This window comes from Solanum verrucosum, unplaced genomic scaffold (genome assembly GCF_900185275.1).
Source record: "Solanum verrucosum unplaced genomic scaffold, falcon-dt-bn FXZP01000125.1, whole genome shotgun sequence".
Taxonomy (NCBI): Eukaryota; Viridiplantae; Streptophyta; class Magnoliopsida; order Solanales; family Solanaceae; genus Solanum; species Solanum verrucosum.
The window spans coordinates 3,272,016-3,288,975 of NW_026019923.1; the positions used below are offsets into that span (position 1 = coordinate 3,272,016).

Here is a 16,960-nt window from a genome sequence, read left to right on the forward strand (position 1 = left end):
GTCATGTATAAAATTGAACAAAAAGACACATTCATCCTACATGACAATTTTGTGTCCTACGTGTATTATGTCATGTAGAACATGAGTGTTTACTTATTCAATTTTATACAAGTTTAAGTGTCTACTTGTGCATACTCAAAGTTGAAGGACATAGTTGTCCGTTAAAGCCAAGTTAAGCGTCTTATTTATGTATTATGTCAATTTTAATCAATATGAATTGTAATTTAATGATTGAGTTTTTTTCATTTTGATTGTTTTGAGTCTACCTTAGAAATGAGTTCGTGACTTCATGATCCGAATCTTGAGCTTAACCAAAGAAGTGTAGTTCAAATAGTTTATGCCAATATATTTGAGATTGAGGTTGTTATTATATCTTATTTAACTATTAGCTTCACATTAATTTATCTAATTCGACACAAAATTTAAAAAAGAAAAAATAAATTAAGACATCTATCATCTAAAATAAACTTAAGATATTTGTTCATTTCATTGAAGATAAAGAAAAGAAAAAAGAAGTCATATTATTTCTAAAAGTTATAGAAAAATAATATTTTTTTTATAAAAAATATGAAGAAAAGTGTTTTACGTAAATCAAATACTACCCGCTTGTAGAGTTGTCTAGAAGGGGTTGAATTTATTTTATACATATTATCATGACTCGTATAAAGAAATAATATTAAAAAATCGTCTAAATTTTTTTTTAACATTTATGACATTGTTTATGCATTTTTGGCTATTCTAAAAGTTTGTAACATTCTATTTTTATACTACAAACTTTTAGGAACATTGTAGTGAGATGAATTTGATTCCTCCATATAAAGATTTCATTATTTGAGCTTTCGACATGAATTTTTTTTTAGAAATAGTGGCAAATATATGTATTAAAAATTGGTCACATGAATCCGTGTTCATCTGACTATGTTCAGTATATTATATGGATAATTGTCAAAATATATCTAATATTTTTTTAAGACACTCATGGTAAACAAAAATCGAGTGGTGCATAAAGCTTTTAGATCTTATCTTCAAAGCAATGGTGCACAAATCCTAGATTTGGAGAGTGTTTTCCTCTTTAATGGATCTTTCACAACGTATATCCACATTAGTCAATGTCCAATGTATGTGCCGGACACCAGGCGGGAAACCAAATCTTTTTCAAGTTAACTACATGCATTGTCTATGTATGACACTCAAGATTCTTCACTTGTAATGAAGTTTCATTGAGTTTAAAGAAGTGAAATGTTCTTTATACATAAAAAGAGTGTTGAAAGAAAGAACTTTTTGTGACTATACAAAAATTGTTCCAACTTTAAACACTAGCTATCTCAACAGACTTCTGAAGGGCACCTAAGAGGCTTCTCATGATTCTTGGCTCCCCGGGAGGTGCCTTATCTCTCGAGGGTCCATTTCGTATGGCTCGAAATATTGGAGGTGAGGTCTCAGTTGCAGGGAAAACCATACAGTCTATATATGCAAGAACTTCAGTTTGAGCATCATCAACTGAAATGAAACAAACTCTGGCTCCGCGAGGAATTTTATCAACCTGTATACGAAAAGTTCAACTTTTAAGTCTCATCTTGATGAACATTGTGTATACAACACGAACAATGTATGCATTTTCCGTAAGAATGACTATGCTGAGACGGATAGTAGTTTCGTTTGCATAAGTCAAAAGACAGGAAAAAGAAAGCAGAATCTGCCTATTTTTTTGTTCTAAGGACAATTGATGTTTACTTCTTTATATTTTGACTCTCGATTGATTGGTTATAATGTTCACGAGGTTGTATATAATCCAATGTTCAATGATATGACTCTCCTAAACAGTATATCGAGCTTAGAAATGAGGACGAATTACCTTTAGAGGCATGGGTAGTGGCAGCATAGCTCCTTGACAAAGGCTGTTAGCCCACTGCAAGTCACAAAACAAAACATTTGTTAACATTAACATACTAAGGTTTGTAAGCATTAAACGACAACAACTATGCCTCAATCCCAAATAAGTTGGAGTCGGCTATATGAATACTCACTATTCCAGTTTATTGACAAAGACACTAGTAGAAACAACGTCTTTCTTTTCTATGTTAATATTAGGACACAGAATTTGCATGTTAAATGATGCACCAGAATAAACACATAGTCCAAATATGAACAAATGTCATCTGCAAATGCACAAAGTCCACGAACACGAATATGGCACTTTGTTATGACTTCTTTTCAATTCTCCATCGTTCTGTTCTTGGTCTCGAGGTGATGTATGCAGAAATGAGATTCTCTAAGAGAACAAATGTGTTAGCTGTAAACTAGTCCTTTCATTATAAAGATTGCTGCTTAATGAATCAAAATGTGACTAAAGCATCTCTCATTAGGTATATATATTCTAGCTCTATACGTCATAGCCTCGAGTCCTTAAGTGGTTGTTGAAGACCCTTTACGGAGCCTCATCCAGTTTGTCTCCGAAAAACAAGAGGATACTCCCTAGCTCCTACCTCATATAGCAGAAGTTCCAATTTTGGGAGCCTTAGCCAATGTCTCTCATTGTTTCTGCATTAGTCATTCTCTTGAACCCCTTTGAAAGTCTACGGGTTAAACATCCGATAATTCAGATTTGGGGCTTCCTATCAAGGTTCGAACATGAGACCTCTAGTCAAAGACGGAAGAACCAGAGGTTTTCTATACTAACAAATAAATACAACAGTTCACTTCTCTTAATCTTTGGTTTCAAAGAGAAGAGCCACTAGAGATTCAAGAACTAGCATACTCTTAATTCTTACCACTTCTAATTAAATGGATTAAAAATAATTATTACAATTAAATTATTTTTATAACTTCTTGTTCCTTTGATTTTTGTAACTATCTATTGTCCCTTGTAATTCGTTTATCATATTATTTTGTTGTAGTTAGCTGTTCCTTTTCTAGTATTTTGTCTTGGTTTCTTCACTCGTGTTATTTTCTTGAACCAATGATCTGTTGAAAACAACTTCTCTAACTCCCCATATCCCACTTATGAGACTACACTTGGTATGTCGTCATTGCAATCAAATGACTGTAGACATTTCAACATGAAAATTCACAAATTCACAATGAAAAGCAATACCTGAAAAAGTAGAGTTTCAAATCTTGCAAGATCAATATCTTTTGGCAATTTCATTGTTCCCAAAGAAACCCCATCTTCATAATCTTGATCATTAGGTGAAATGCCTCCACCTGCTTTCACCACAACAGTCAAATTCTGGTAACTTGAAAACTCATTGAGGTTAAAGAACCTATTGTTAATGTTGTTGTTCTTGTTGGTGATGAACAAAGTTGAAGGAGGAATAGACCTAGAAGGACAAATTTGCACTTGAGAATTATGTGTTATGTGAAAAAATTGTTTGGTTGTTAAGGAAGAAGACATGGCTAATTGTCTTCCCTTTTTTTTTGTTGTTTAAGTTTTGTTATTTGTTTGCTTGTTAGAAATGGTTATTTTGTGAACATGTTGTTGACGATAGGATAAGGCCTTTTTGCAAATCAGTGGTGGACAGTCTAAGCTCCATCTCAAGCAAGTGATATCAACTATTTAGTCCAAAAATAATATACAAAAAAAATCTTAGTTCTCTAGTACTAGATGTTCTATATACTTTTTCTTGACATGGAAACTCTTTGACTGTGATCCGACTTTTCCTTGGACCCTGGCATAGCGATAGCTTAGTACACCAGATTGAGGGATCCTCAGATCTTATGCATAGTGAAAGCTTAGTACACAAATCTCTTATGGAACAGTCTAGGACAATGTTGTGTCATTAGTCAATATTGGAAAAACCTCTAACGTTGGTCCGATCCTTTCTCAGACCCGCGAACATAAATCTAACTCATTCTAAGGTAGAACTGTGGATCATAGATGATTTACCAGAACTGCATTAATATTGTTGCAAACAAAAGTTTAGCTAATGGTACAGAGACACAGCTCACTCTGAGAATCCAAATAAAAAATGCATGGAAATTGGGATCATTTAGAAGGATGAGGAAGATTAAAAAAAAATTATGGATTAAACAAGTTTATTCAGCATTTGGAAGATAAAAAGAAATTAATTTAAAGCTATTTTCAGTTTTTTCTCTTTGGTGCTGTACAAGATCCACAAGTATCTAACTAAAAAATCATACAACCACCAAGCTGCAGCAACAAAACCAATTCTCAAAGACCCTTTTTTGCAAACTGAATGCAACAATTTCCATGTATGCTCCCACGTCGAGAGCAGATTGTGCTGAAGTCCGTCTTCATATTGTTGTAAAATTATTATGAAGAGTGAGCTTCAAGCTTGGGAAGAAGACTTCGCCATGCATCTGCTATGCCATTAGATAGCCGTGCCTGTCCCTTGGCAAATTCATGGAAAGCAAGTCCCATATCCGATGTCTTCTGTTCTTGAAATCGGGCAATCTCTTCGTTCATAAGCCTCACTATCGTATCAAATCTTCTCGATGTTTCTTCCCCTTCAGCCTTAAGCTGTATTCCAGAGAAACACAATGTAAGTACCTGCCTGGGCAGTTCCACGACTAGCCAACTGAAAAAAAGAACAAGTTAAACACACTGACCATTTCATACTCGCGCTCAGCCTCAGCCAACTTCTCTGATCGTGTCAGCCTGTATTTATTTCTGCAATAAAAAGGCAAGAGCCGAATTTCACTTCAGAACAGAGACTCTGAGATGCTCCACTTAATGACTAAACAAGATTATTAATAGGATTGCATATTTCCCTGTCTTAGATAAAGCAACAAACACATGTTTCGACTCTTTACTTTGCAGATTTACAGGATAGGAAAGATGAAAAAGAAGTCTGTTTATAATGGCAACTTTTCACCTACGAGATGCATATTACATATGCAAGAACGACGCAGATATTTTTTCAAGACAAGGAGGACGCTACATTAAATAAAATTGCAAAAAGTGACTTCAGTTCACTCTTCAGTGGATCAAATTCTTAAAGTAATTTCTTCATTTTTCACTAAATCAAATACACACTTGGCACCATCTAATCTTGAACCTAATAGTTACAGTTCGACACATGATGCTAAAAGGCCTTCCATTTAGGCCCCATCTATGTAAGTTTGTATAAAAACATATATTGTTTGTCGTCATAATATTATGCAACAGTATACCACTGGCAGAGTAAAAGTACCTATATGGCTATTCTCACAAAAGAAAAGAGGAGAGAGGCTGAGGTCGGGAGGAGGGGTGGAAATAAGAGGGACCCATGTAAACATACGCAAATCAAGGAGCCAACATGATGGCTAATAAACACAATTATAACATTGAGCTCAATGTAGGTGAAATCAGCAATTAAACTGTATTTATATACAACTTGCAGGACAATGATAAACTAATTAAATACACCAAATTCTCATACTGCAAAGTTTGAAGATCTTGTAGCCGATTTAAAAAAATTGTAACTTCTCCAGTAGAACAAGACCTAGACAGTATATACATCAACATCAAACTACGTCTCACACTAAACATGCCAGGATGATAAGAGTAGCAGATTAGGCCATACTAACAGTAAAACAGAATGAAGCCTTGTTTATCAGATTTAAGATATCATAGTGCATATTTAACCCTCCCCATACCCCTGGAATGCAGAAGGGTCATAGACCAGGTCAGTGTATAAATATGACATAGTCGAAGGAAAGTTTGCACCAATTCAACAGAACAACCACCAAATGCAAATCAAGATCAGATTTAAGAAACCACCAAAAGAAACAAAACAGGAGGAAGAGCAGTATAGGTGTTGAGACATACAAATCAATTTCCTTAAACTTAATTGTCTCGGCCAGTTCACACTGTTTCTTGAACGCGGTTGCTCTCTCTGCTATTGTAGCCTGTTCAAAGTTAGGACGGATATTAGTGTAGGAGAGCAACAGAACACTAGGTTACTCTTAGCAAAGAAAAAGCTGAAAGCACAAATACAGATGCAACGGTTGTTTTATCTTTGAGGATGCAGTATTTGTCAAATGTACTCAAGTCCTGAAGCAAGGCTCCAGGCAGACTCGGTGCTTCACCTTGTTTAAGTTGAACCTTATTGCCTTAAAAGGCATGCCCGAGTCCTGAAGCTCAGCTCAAACCAGGGTTGGAAAATGATCTATTACTGTTACCCAAATGTTACATATGGATATACTAAAATACTAAATGATCAAGAACAGAAAATTATAAATTTTGTATGAAAACTATTTGATCTTAGATCTTAAGAAAAAACTTTAAATTGTACCATTGCATATTAATTAAAAATTGTGATGGCATCTGAACGTAGTTGATATATTGCAATTTCTCTACCCATATAATTACCAGTTGTCTTTATAGTTATTTTTTCTTGCGTGTGTATGCAACTTCATCATGTGCTTATAATTAACTTCATCATGTGCTTTCTTCACTAATGCACCCACGTTTTTGTCTTTTAGCCTTTGATGACACTGAACTGAAAAATTCCATCCACTTGTTGGGTAAATAACACTGTTTCTTTCACTTTTTTTGATTGGTAAAAAACACCTTTTTCTTACAAGCAAAATTGACCACTCACCTTAATAGATTGCACAGCTCGAACATAATCCTTCAAAGGTTCTTCGAAGTTCATTAAAAGGTGGTGGGCCTGAGTGACAGAGCATTGCCTGTTATCATTACCTAATTTTGAATAAGAGAAAAGACCATGGGTTATTCTTTGTTGAAAATACCTCTTTCTGCAGCTTAATTGATATTATCTCAGCCTTTGCCCCAAGTTCTGAAAATGCTTTGCCAAGGGCATCATCATCACAAGTACCAAGAAGCTTGACCGCCTTACCAAATTCTGAGAGAGACTCGCCCAATTCTGAAATAACAAGAAAAACCATAAGTCAGCTGCTTGGAATGACAAGTTTGTCATATACATAAGGAGAGCAAAGGGAAACTAAAGCACACAATATGTTAGAAACACAAACACATGATGAGATAACAAAAGTCATATGCCATCTTCGGATTGAAAACTGTGAGGCAAAGAGAAGGAGATCAAGATATGTCAAATACGACAGTGTTTGACCAAATAGTTCACATTGATGACGGGAAACAGAAGAGGCCTTTTCATTAGTTCACTTCGAGTTTCTCCAGTACACATTCTACAAATGGCTTAATCGTTATTATCTAATTTAGGTCCCCCCCCGTCTTCCCTGACAGAATTGCAGATGGATCTTAGCTTCACACAATAACAGTTCTACTTTAATCTTTTCCAATCCAGTATTTGGATTTACAAAAGTGAACTTTCCCATTGAAGAGAAAGAAGTTGATGATGAACCAAAGGTCGTGAGTTGTCCAATGTATTGGTTAACCTTGTTTTCTCTCAGAAAAGTTGTTGATGAACTCCTTTCACTATAACTCGGGCACAAAAATGAGGATCAAACTACTGATACGAATTTTAACATTAGTTAATAAATTAGCCCACTTGGTTAAGGGATGAAGGAATAGGATGACTCCTCCCAGAAGCTCAAGGTCGAAAGAAGGCAATGGCACCTGAATCACCATGTCTCTCACTGCTTGAGAATGGGATAGATATCTCCTTAAGAGAGTGAAATAGAAAGTGCTGACAGTATTAAATATCTGAAGTGCAAATACACTTACACGGAGTACTCAATGCCTTTAAACTAGATTTTTCCTACCTCTGTGTCTCTTGACAAGACGATATGCATGTTTTTGAGCCTCAGCTAAATGGTCCTCAAGCTCAAAGATGTAGTTCTTCATCTTCTCATATTCTGGGGTTGATTCTTCAACTGGCTTTTCCTTCCCAAGAACGACATCGCTCACTTTAGATTGGACATCCTGCCATTTACGACTTACTGTTAGTTTTAGAATAATCCTGTGGACAAGCCATTGTAATATTCCTCACTCAGTGGCGTCAGCAATATACCTTAAAGTTCAAGAAAAGAAACACACTATATGCACCACAAGCCCTCATTAAATTACACATCAATAGATATGTTGTCAAAGAAGAAGCATAGAAGGAGGAATTTACTTCAATAAGTGTGATCAAATTTTCAAAAGTGTGGAATTGGAAGTATAATTATCCGGAAATTGTATTATTCTTCTATGTAACTGTCAGATACCTTAAAGATTTGGATCAAATCTGCAGGCTTTTTCTTGAAAATACCGGTCTCCTGGAACCTTGCTCTGTCCATTGTCTGAAGAAAAGGCAACAAGCGTGAACCACTTTTATGAAAAAGATGAAACTGAGAGATATTAGGAAAAATATAAAGCTGATATGATAAATGCATTAGACATAGTTCAACATTTGTTTCATATCTCAAGTACAGTGTTATGTGACCTCTTCCTACAGATTTTGAAATCTAAAGCATTTAATAATTGAAGAGAAGAGAGCTTTGAGAGGCGATGTCCTCAAATACCAATCTGAAAGAAATCAATAAAAATAAGGTCTCCAATGTACCAAAGATCTGCTAAGACTAGTTTATTACTCTAGAAGCTCATTACACCAATATGCTCCCCCAAATGTGCATCTGGTAACAGTGCATTAATTTCACCAAATCAAAATAATTTTAAGGGTCATTTGGTTGGTGTAGTAAGGAGAGTTGATCTCCATATAAAATCCAACATTTTTTTTCGAAAATGGCAAGTAGTAATTATATTAAATAAGAAATCTAGCACTCAGTGAAAATCCAAAATTATTTTATACAATTTTTTATACAACCGAGAAATTCCTGAAAGCCAACTGGTGCGCGATTCTAAACTCAGTGGTTATTTGTGCAATGTTCAGTTGCTACTTTTGTCTACCTCATAAATAATACAAGCAGAAGCTCTACAGGAACTTATGTAATATTTTTTGCACAGAATGGAATGTGGAATAAGAATGCGGTAGCGGATATTAATAACACCGCACATGAATTAAAAACACTGAAATCACAAAACTAACCTTATAAAAGTAAACAAAAACTTTTATTTTGTTTAAGAAGTAAATAAATTTTAAATTATACATTTACATTGTATACTAACTTGTAGTATATAATACCAACCCTCCAACAAGAGATAATCTCTCATTATAATCCCTGATTTACTAATCTTTGCATTACTAATCCTTGCATAACTATTCTATAAACTGAATTGCCCCTAAATTCTTCAAAGATAGTGCTCAATTAGTTAATAGAAATAAAGAGTTGGGGTCAATTACACTAGTTGTTCCCTACAATTGTGTGTTCAAGGTTAAGTAACACAAATTAAAGAGACTACAAAACCAGTACAAGAAAAGATGAGAGACGTTCAATGCTATGGCTTACTAACAATCAGAATCACAGACACTAGACAAATAAGAATACCTCCACAAAAGGTTAAGATAACATATGAACTCAAACTAAATATTCAACCAAGTAACTAACATTCATTACCTGCTCATCAGCCTGCAAGAAGATTCTCAAATCGTCACTTTGTCGAAGTTCATGATGTGAAGCTATTCTGTTTACAAACACATCCAGAGCTTGGCGCCTCATTTCAATAAATTCTGCACTAAATCTGAACTTTTCTGCAAGAAGGTAGATAATAATAATCTCAAAATGCCCTGAAAAGAAGATCCTTTTATTGGTGCAAAAGTTAGTGGCTCCCCTTGATAGATTCCAATACTTAACCTATACTTCTCCAAACAAAATGGGATTGATGCCCCAAAACACAGACATCCTTACACATGTTTGACACAGTTAATTATGTCAATCTATAACAACTTCCGCCTACATGACTCCCAATTCTTGCCCATCTCATTTAGTCATTTCCAATAAGCAACGATAAATCAATATATTTAAAGCTTGAACATATTGAACACCTATTGGTTTTAGCATCGCTTAGAGTTAGAGAAAAGTCAAAGAGATAACCAGTACATGCGGAAGAAGTGTAGCCAGTACCTACTGTGCTCTTCTCTGGAAGTGGAGGAATAAAAATGCCCTTGTATTTCTCAAAAAGACGATCGTGTAACCATACAAAATCACTATAACGTCGAATCACAATCTTTTCATTCCCTTGGTACTCTGGCAAATTTGTCTGTCTTGGAAAAAAAATGGTGAATGAGAACTCGAGGAGAATCAAGAGAAGTATATACTATATTCTGCTGATAGAAAGCATATGAATGTCTGTTCCAGGAACGGGGCAGAAGAGAAAACAACAAGCAGAAGAAGCAGAATATTATAGAATCTTAAGTCCAGTAAAATAACATCCATTTGATGCAGGGATTGGGATGTGTAAGCTCTGGACCCAAAAAGAGTCTCTGGAGATTAAGTTGGGTCTCAAACGTTCTTAAGTAATTGTTTCATTGCTGGTTCAGCCTATTAGAAAAATGGACTTTCGCCTAACTCAACCTAAAAGCTAACACATGGAGTAAGGATTGATCAAGGCGATAGCCTATACCCTCAATCAATCTTGGACACTAACACAAACTATGAGGTTCACATTTCAGGCCTCAAGTTCCAAACTAAAGCCACCCCAACTAAATGTCAAAGAACTTTTCCTTACAACATGGCCAAAAGACCAACATATTAAATATGTTATGACTTATGTGTATGAAAGCATACTTTTAAAGGAAAAGATCTTTAGAACTGAATGAGAGAAACGAAAGTACAAATACCCTAGATGGTAAAAGTATCTATACAGGACTTACTCCTAAGAACATTAAAGAAGGTTTCAGTGCGAAAAGAGCAAGTGACTTAAAAAAAAAATTGTTTATGCAAACACTGATGTGATTGTTGCGGGCATAAAGTGAAAACAATAGAAGTATAACTCTTTAAATAAGCAGTTCGCGCTTCACACTATTCAGTATAGTCTTACAGTACAGGTCCTAACTCTGCATGAGTGAGTTCGCTTACATTGCCGATCCCAACCATAGATAAAGAGGGAGGATTGTGGTAGGTTTATAACTAGCGCACAACTAGCAATCTATGATGAGTTCTCACAACAAAAACAAGTTGATCATTGAACTAAGATGAGCTTAAATTGTGCAACCCGCACTGTAAGGATTCCTATTGACGTGTAATTGTTGTATTAGAATCTAGAGCAGAGACCTTGATTTCAAGTCTCACCACCTCTATCAAAAGAAGAATACAAAACTTCCTTTGCAATTAGAAGTATAAGACAACCCTTGCTTTAAAGACATTCACGGAACTCCTGGCAGGGTTAAACAATGAAATCCAAGTAGAATCAAGATATGAACAAGAAATAACTGAGCATAGATCTATCCATGTGTAACGTTCGACTCTCCAATTTCCTAACGTCTCTTCAAAATCCCATCTTACTATATAATTTCTCTTTCTATGGATGATATATTTTGAACTACAAACTTCATATTGCCATGAGAACAAACTCTCTAATGTCAATCGTATCAAATCAAGACGTTTTTCTCTTCAAATCAAGATGTTTTCTCTTCGAAGTCATGTAGTTATGTCAAGCTTAAAGGATGCATCTTTCCAAATATACATTCAACAGGAAGTCCTTCCATTTGTTAACTCTGATTCTATATGCTATTCTTAGTCTTATCAGGTGTTATTGAATTTGAACATAGAATCAATCAAACTTAATGCAATTAGCTTCTCTGAAGCACAGGAAACCCCAGTTCGAGATCCAAAAAGGGGTTTCTGAGAAAATATGAATTTGATAGTTGCCTTAATCCAGCAACTCCGAGCATAATACTACTACTAGCTATACAATTAAACGTGTATAAGCATAACTAGTAAATGGAAAGAGAAGGCAATGAATCAACGACCTTAGTGATGACTTTGTAGGAGATATAAGCTTGAACTCCATTACCCATTTTAGCTGGATCCGTAACTGATACTGATAAAAACGGTGCTTGTGAAGATGAGGATCTAGGGCTCTGTAACGAACCTGATCCACTTCGTTGCTGCACCATTATACAAAATTCAAAATCAAACAATACAAAAATTCATCCTTAGAAATTCAAAAAATTGACTGCGAAATCAAAATAATGGCGGAAACACACAATTACCATGGTGTTCATGGCTGTTCGGCGATTAGATTCTGCCGGAGAACGGTGGCGATGGGTTGCGGTTTGTGCAAAGGTCTACTCGTGACTTTGGGTCTTAAGGGAAGAGTCGTGTAGTACACATGTGAAACATATGAGATATATTACATTATTAAGGAATAGCATTATTAATTTTTTCCGATATTTTCTTGTTCTTTGATTTCTATTATTATGTATCGTCTTTGTATTTTGATTATTATACTATTTTCTTATAGTTATTGTTTGTTTTTTTCTCCAAAATACTTAATTTATTTTCAAAAGTAGTTTGTTGTGATTTTATTTCTTCACTTACGTTATTACTTTTTTTATCGGAAGGATTTATCAAAAATAATATATAAGTAAGTTCTAAGCATAGTACTCTAATCTCGTTAGACCTCACTTGTGAAATTACACTAGATATGTGATTGTTGTCATTTGGTTGTTGGTTGGGAATTTAGTTATGTCGGTTTGTTTTATTTCCTGTTTGGTTATGAGTATTAATTAATTACTAGAGTTATTATGCACTAAATGGATGTTGCATATTATTTCATAATGTACTGTGTTGTATTTAATTGCATTTTATCATACTGTAATATTTTGATGGTGCAACATTTGGATGTATTGTATTGTTTTCAATTGTTACATAATGTTATGCATTAAATAATTTGAAGGATACACCTAGCTACAAGAAAAGTGTATTACGGTATAAAGTTAGTATAAAAAGTAGGATAAATTATAAAATATGATTATTAGATAATAATTAAAAATACAAAATGAGAAACAAGTGTAAAGTAACGACTCGATCACATCATATTGGTCGTTACATAAATGAGATTTTTCCTTATCATATAACGATGAATTTAACGACGATACAATACAATGAAATTTAAATAACAATCGAAACAAACATTATATTCAAACTAACAACATGATAAGTAACAATTAGGGTTGCCTATTGGACGGATAATTTCGCTCAACTGTTTGGCCTAACGGGTATCAGTTATAGAATTTACTAATTTGCAAACCAACATACAAGATATCGGTTGGTTCGATAATGGACTATCACTTATCGAACGGTGTATGACTAACATTTACCTTTTTTTTCCCTCTCTATGAACACACCTTAAAAAGTGACTTTTTTTTTTCATATTTTAAACACAATTAAATTATAAAATTCTTCTATTACAAAAAAATAAATAGAGATTAATAGTAATGTAATAGTTAATAACAAAAAAAATAAATATATTTTCAAGTTTTTGATTTATGATCTTAGGACTAATAATATATAATTATTTTTTATGAAAAAATATTAAATGATATTATAAGCCTAAGTTAAAAGTTTAATTACAATGATTTTTTACCGATTAGTAATTTATCTGATAAGGAGATTGAACACCCTCACACCAATAAACTGTTAATTATAAAATTTCAATTCGTTTATTAACCATATATTCAATAATCCAATATTAATAAATTAATAAACCAATTTCGTTATTGACTTATCAGTTGCAGAATAACTATCCAATAATCTATAAAGGACTCGTTCATGTAATCAAAATGGCATAATTATTCTACCTTTTTAGTTTTATTTTACATTATATGATATTTTTAATTTGGACATAAGAAATTCACTCATTGCTGCAAAGTAAATGATAATTTTAATAAATTGCTTTTCATCAAGATAATATAATTAATCTATCCCTTTTATATTTTTACATTTTTAAAAGATATTTTTTTAATATATTTTTAAAAACTACCTTATTCAATATCCATTACCAACATATTTATTTGTTCATGTTATGATTCACTCATAAAGAAAAAATATAAGGTGGTCAATCTATTTTTACAAGTTTAAGATTTAGTAAAGGGAAAAAGGATAATATATCCTTAAACTATTGTAAATGGTATTTAGATACCCTCCGTCATATTTTTGGGACATTTGGTGCCTCTGTCGTCCAAAAATTAGAGCATATATACCCTTTATATTAACGACATACACGTGTCATAATCTTATCCACCGACCCGGCGGATAAGATTGCACCACTTGTCCCTATTTAGTCTTCTGTTAGAGTGAAGTGTATATATGCTCTAGTTTTTTAACGACAGAGACATAAAAAATAAAGTTACCCATATGATAAATAGAGTTGCCCATGTTTTGATAGAAAATAATATTCATTTATGAAATTATAATCTTTATCTTATATATATATATATATATATATATATATATATATATTACTGGCTCACTTATTTATTAATTTTAATGTTTCATTCACTATATAAGTATCAAAAGTAAAAATATAAGATGATTTTATCCAATATAATCAATTTTTTATAGATAGAGTTATCTCTTCCATGTGTTGATAGATAAATTCAAAGTCAAGATTTGAAATTTATTGATTAAAAATTCAATCCATTTAATTACATTAAACTTTATACAGATTCAATAAATTTTTAAAAATAAAATCAAGTTTTAATTAAAATTATTGAATTTGATCCATCGTCACCAATATGCTCCGCCCTTATTAGTAAAAAAACCCATGATAAAGATTAGTAAAAAAACCCATGATATATATATTTTTAGTAGGATGATTAAGGAATAAACACTATTCTTTTTATTTTTATTTTTTTAATTGTAACACTATTCTTGTTCTGGATAAGAATGTTATTATTTCCTCTAATTTAGTGGACCCCACATTTGAAAACCAGCAAAAAGAAATAAATGAAATGAAATCAGATTATGACTCCTTAATGGGGTCCAATGTTGAATTTCTTTCCCAATATAAATCTTTGGAAAAAGGAGGCACCACTAAATATTATCAACACAAATAATAATTTTAAAATAATTTTAACTTTTTGTGATAATTTTTATAATATTATAATTTTCTTCATGTTTGATTTATATAGAGTTAATTTAACTGATTTTTATAGTTAAATAAATAAATTATATGAAAATAACTATAAGTTGCAATTTTTCACATATCGATACAGTAAAATGCACTTTTAAATATCGATCAAAGTTTATATCGATATGATGAAATGCACTTTTAAATATTGATCAAAGTTTAAATGATTTAAGTTAATGTGACAAGTATTTTGATTATTATTTTTTAAGTTTAGAGTGTGAGACGATACACGTCATTTTATTTGTATTCATCTTTTACACTTATATATAATCTAAACTTAAAAGTTGAATTTGTCGGATTTCTAGTTTTTTTATTTTTATAATTGTAGTGTTAGAATTAACTTGCCACAATTCGATTAATTTTATGGTTGTTTTTATAGCTCAATTAATGCATAAATATATAGGAATTATCTTTTCCTTTTAAGCAATTAATCAAAGCCGCACCCTTACTATTAGGATGAGATTTGACCTTTGAATGTATGTGGAATGAATTTCTTATAATATGCAATTGAAACAAGTCATTGTTAATAAAAAAAAGTGAGATTGAGCATGTGGGTTATTCTTATTTATTGAATGAGTTTTATAATTGATTTTATTCGAATGCCATATTAATAATGGAGAAATCTATTCGAAAAGAAATACAATTAAATACACATTATGCATTTATTACTAGTTCATAATTCATAATCTATGTTTTTTCATGTTATTATTATTATTACCTCATCTTCATTAAGTATTATCCATTGATTATCCCAGTAGGTCCCACAGGAGTAAATCTCAGCCGTTAAATAAAGCTGGAGCAGGTGATTTTAAAGCCCCTGTGCCTATTTATAAAATTGAGAGTTTCATACCTCCACAAAACGGAAGTGGAGAGACGCTCGATGGACCGAAACGGCGTCGTTAGCTTTCACCACCGGCGATCGCCGTCCTCCGATCGATTTCTCGGCGTATTCTCTCCACCGCAGAGTGATAGTGCTATCGGCGATGCAGATGTATCCATCGCTGACGATGAGCTGAACGAAGATGAAGTTTTCTGGACAGGAGACTTCACTGAACCTAGGCGCCACTCTACTTCTCCTTCTTCAATCAGTCGTCGGAAAACTTTCCGTCAGCCGGAGAAATTCGGTATTCTCGCTGCATCGCCTGAGGATCACCGGAAACTTAACCTCCCCGTTGTTTATCGGAAAGCTTCGATAACTTCCTCACCTACTAGTACAAAACTGTTTCATTCACCGCCGATTTCATCAGCGATGGCTTTTTCTCGAGCGTTTTCTACGATTCCCAAGCCTCCATTGGATAGAGAACATAGCTATAACCGTAACCATTCACAAACTATGCCGGTGAGGAAGTTCCAACACTCAGTGCCAGTGAATGTGCCGATGATACCGAAGAAGGCACCGAGAAGTGACCTTGCTGACGTAGAAATCGATGATGATGACGGCGATGATGAGATGCTTCCTCCGCATGAGATCGTAGCCAGAGGATCAGCTAGATCACTTAAAACCACGTTTTCGGTGCTTGAAGGCGTGGGAAGAACACTCAAAGGGAGAGATCTTTGTCGAGTTCGCAATGCTGTTTTCCGCCAAACAGGTTTTCTAGATTGAAATGATAAGGAACAGTTCAGTTAATTTTGAGTGAATTATACATATTGTTAATCAATCTGGACTGAGGTTTTCGTCCAAAATCATTATAGCTGGACTGAAGTGAAATTTTCTAGCCAACTTTCAGTCATGGAATCCATCATTAGATAACATTATACAATGGAGATAGTTCTATATGTTTTTTCATCCGTTTCTTCAGTTTATGGGTGTTTACCGTATTAATGGGAGTTGAAAATATTATTCTAGGAAATTTTGGTGTACATTTGGCCATGGAGATCAAGAGAATTTAAATGGAAAATAGTTTTGTTAGATTTTATATGATTGTGATTGAAGAACTTCATTACATGTCAATTGTGATCAAATCTATCGAAGTAGGCTTCTGTTTACTGTCTCATGTTTTGCTATAATTCGGTATACAAATTGCTATATACTAGGTAGATTCTCCTGTACTTGTTAAC

At 33.5% G+C, this 16,960-nt stretch overlaps 3 protein-coding genes across 3 annotated transcripts in view; 1 reads left to right on the forward strand and 2 right to left on the reverse strand.

Moving 5' to 3' along the window:
• Nucleotides 1–1,154: 1,154 nt before the first annotated feature.
• LOC125824334 (uncharacterized) overlaps nucleotides 1,155–16,960 on the reverse strand; it is a 185,237-nt gene continuing 169,431 nt past the window's right edge. Inside the window, exons 2-4 of the mRNA XM_049503694.1 lie at nucleotides 3,095–3,191; nucleotides 1,856–1,909; nucleotides 1,155–1,543 (exon numbers count right to left, since the gene is read on the reverse strand). Coding sequence (XP_049359651.1) covers nucleotides 1,310–1,543; nucleotides 1,856–1,909; nucleotides 3,095–3,148 — 342 coding nt within the window. The 5' untranslated portion in view covers nucleotides 3,149–3,191 and the 3' untranslated portion in view covers nucleotides 1,155–1,309. The remainder of the gene's footprint in view (nucleotides 1,544–1,855; nucleotides 1,910–3,094; nucleotides 3,192–16,960) is intronic.
• On the reverse strand, nucleotides 4,008–12,101 carry LOC125824207 (sorting nexin 1). Its single transcript, XM_049503565.1, has 11 exons — nucleotides 11,982–12,101; nucleotides 11,739–11,876; nucleotides 9,892–10,027; nucleotides 9,385–9,518; nucleotides 8,095–8,169; nucleotides 7,651–7,810; nucleotides 6,697–6,830; nucleotides 6,546–6,614; nucleotides 5,771–5,850; nucleotides 4,570–4,630; nucleotides 4,008–4,480 (listed from the first exon to the last, which is right to left on the reverse strand). Exons 1-11 carry the CDS (start codon nucleotides 11,991–11,993, stop codon nucleotides 4,274–4,276), a joined length of 1,206 nt encoding a protein of 401 aa, XP_049359522.1. The 5' UTR covers nucleotides 11,994–12,101; the 3' UTR covers nucleotides 4,008–4,273.
• On the forward strand, nucleotides 15,754–16,817 carry LOC125824295 (uncharacterized). The gene has a single exon (XM_049503646.1). It carries the CDS (start codon nucleotides 15,783–15,785, stop codon nucleotides 16,503–16,505), a length of 723 nt encoding a protein of 240 aa, XP_049359603.1. The 5' UTR covers nucleotides 15,754–15,782; the 3' UTR covers nucleotides 16,506–16,817.

Bases quoted from the DNA above. Each gene is read 5' to 3' on its own strand.
- LOC125824207 (XM_049503565.1), bottom strand. The intron at 10,028-11,738 runs GTCGTTGATTCA...TTTCCAAGACAG, and splicing joins CCTACAAAGTCATCACTAAG to ACAAATTTGCCAGAGTACCA. The intron at 4,481-4,569 runs GTCAGTGTGTTT...TCTGGAATACAG, and splicing joins CTGAGCGCGAGTATGAAATG to CTTAAGGCTGAAGGGGAAGA.
- LOC125824295 (XM_049503646.1), top strand. From the start codon at position 15,783: ATGGACCGAAACGGCGTCGTTAGCTTTCACCACCGGCGATCGCCGTCC.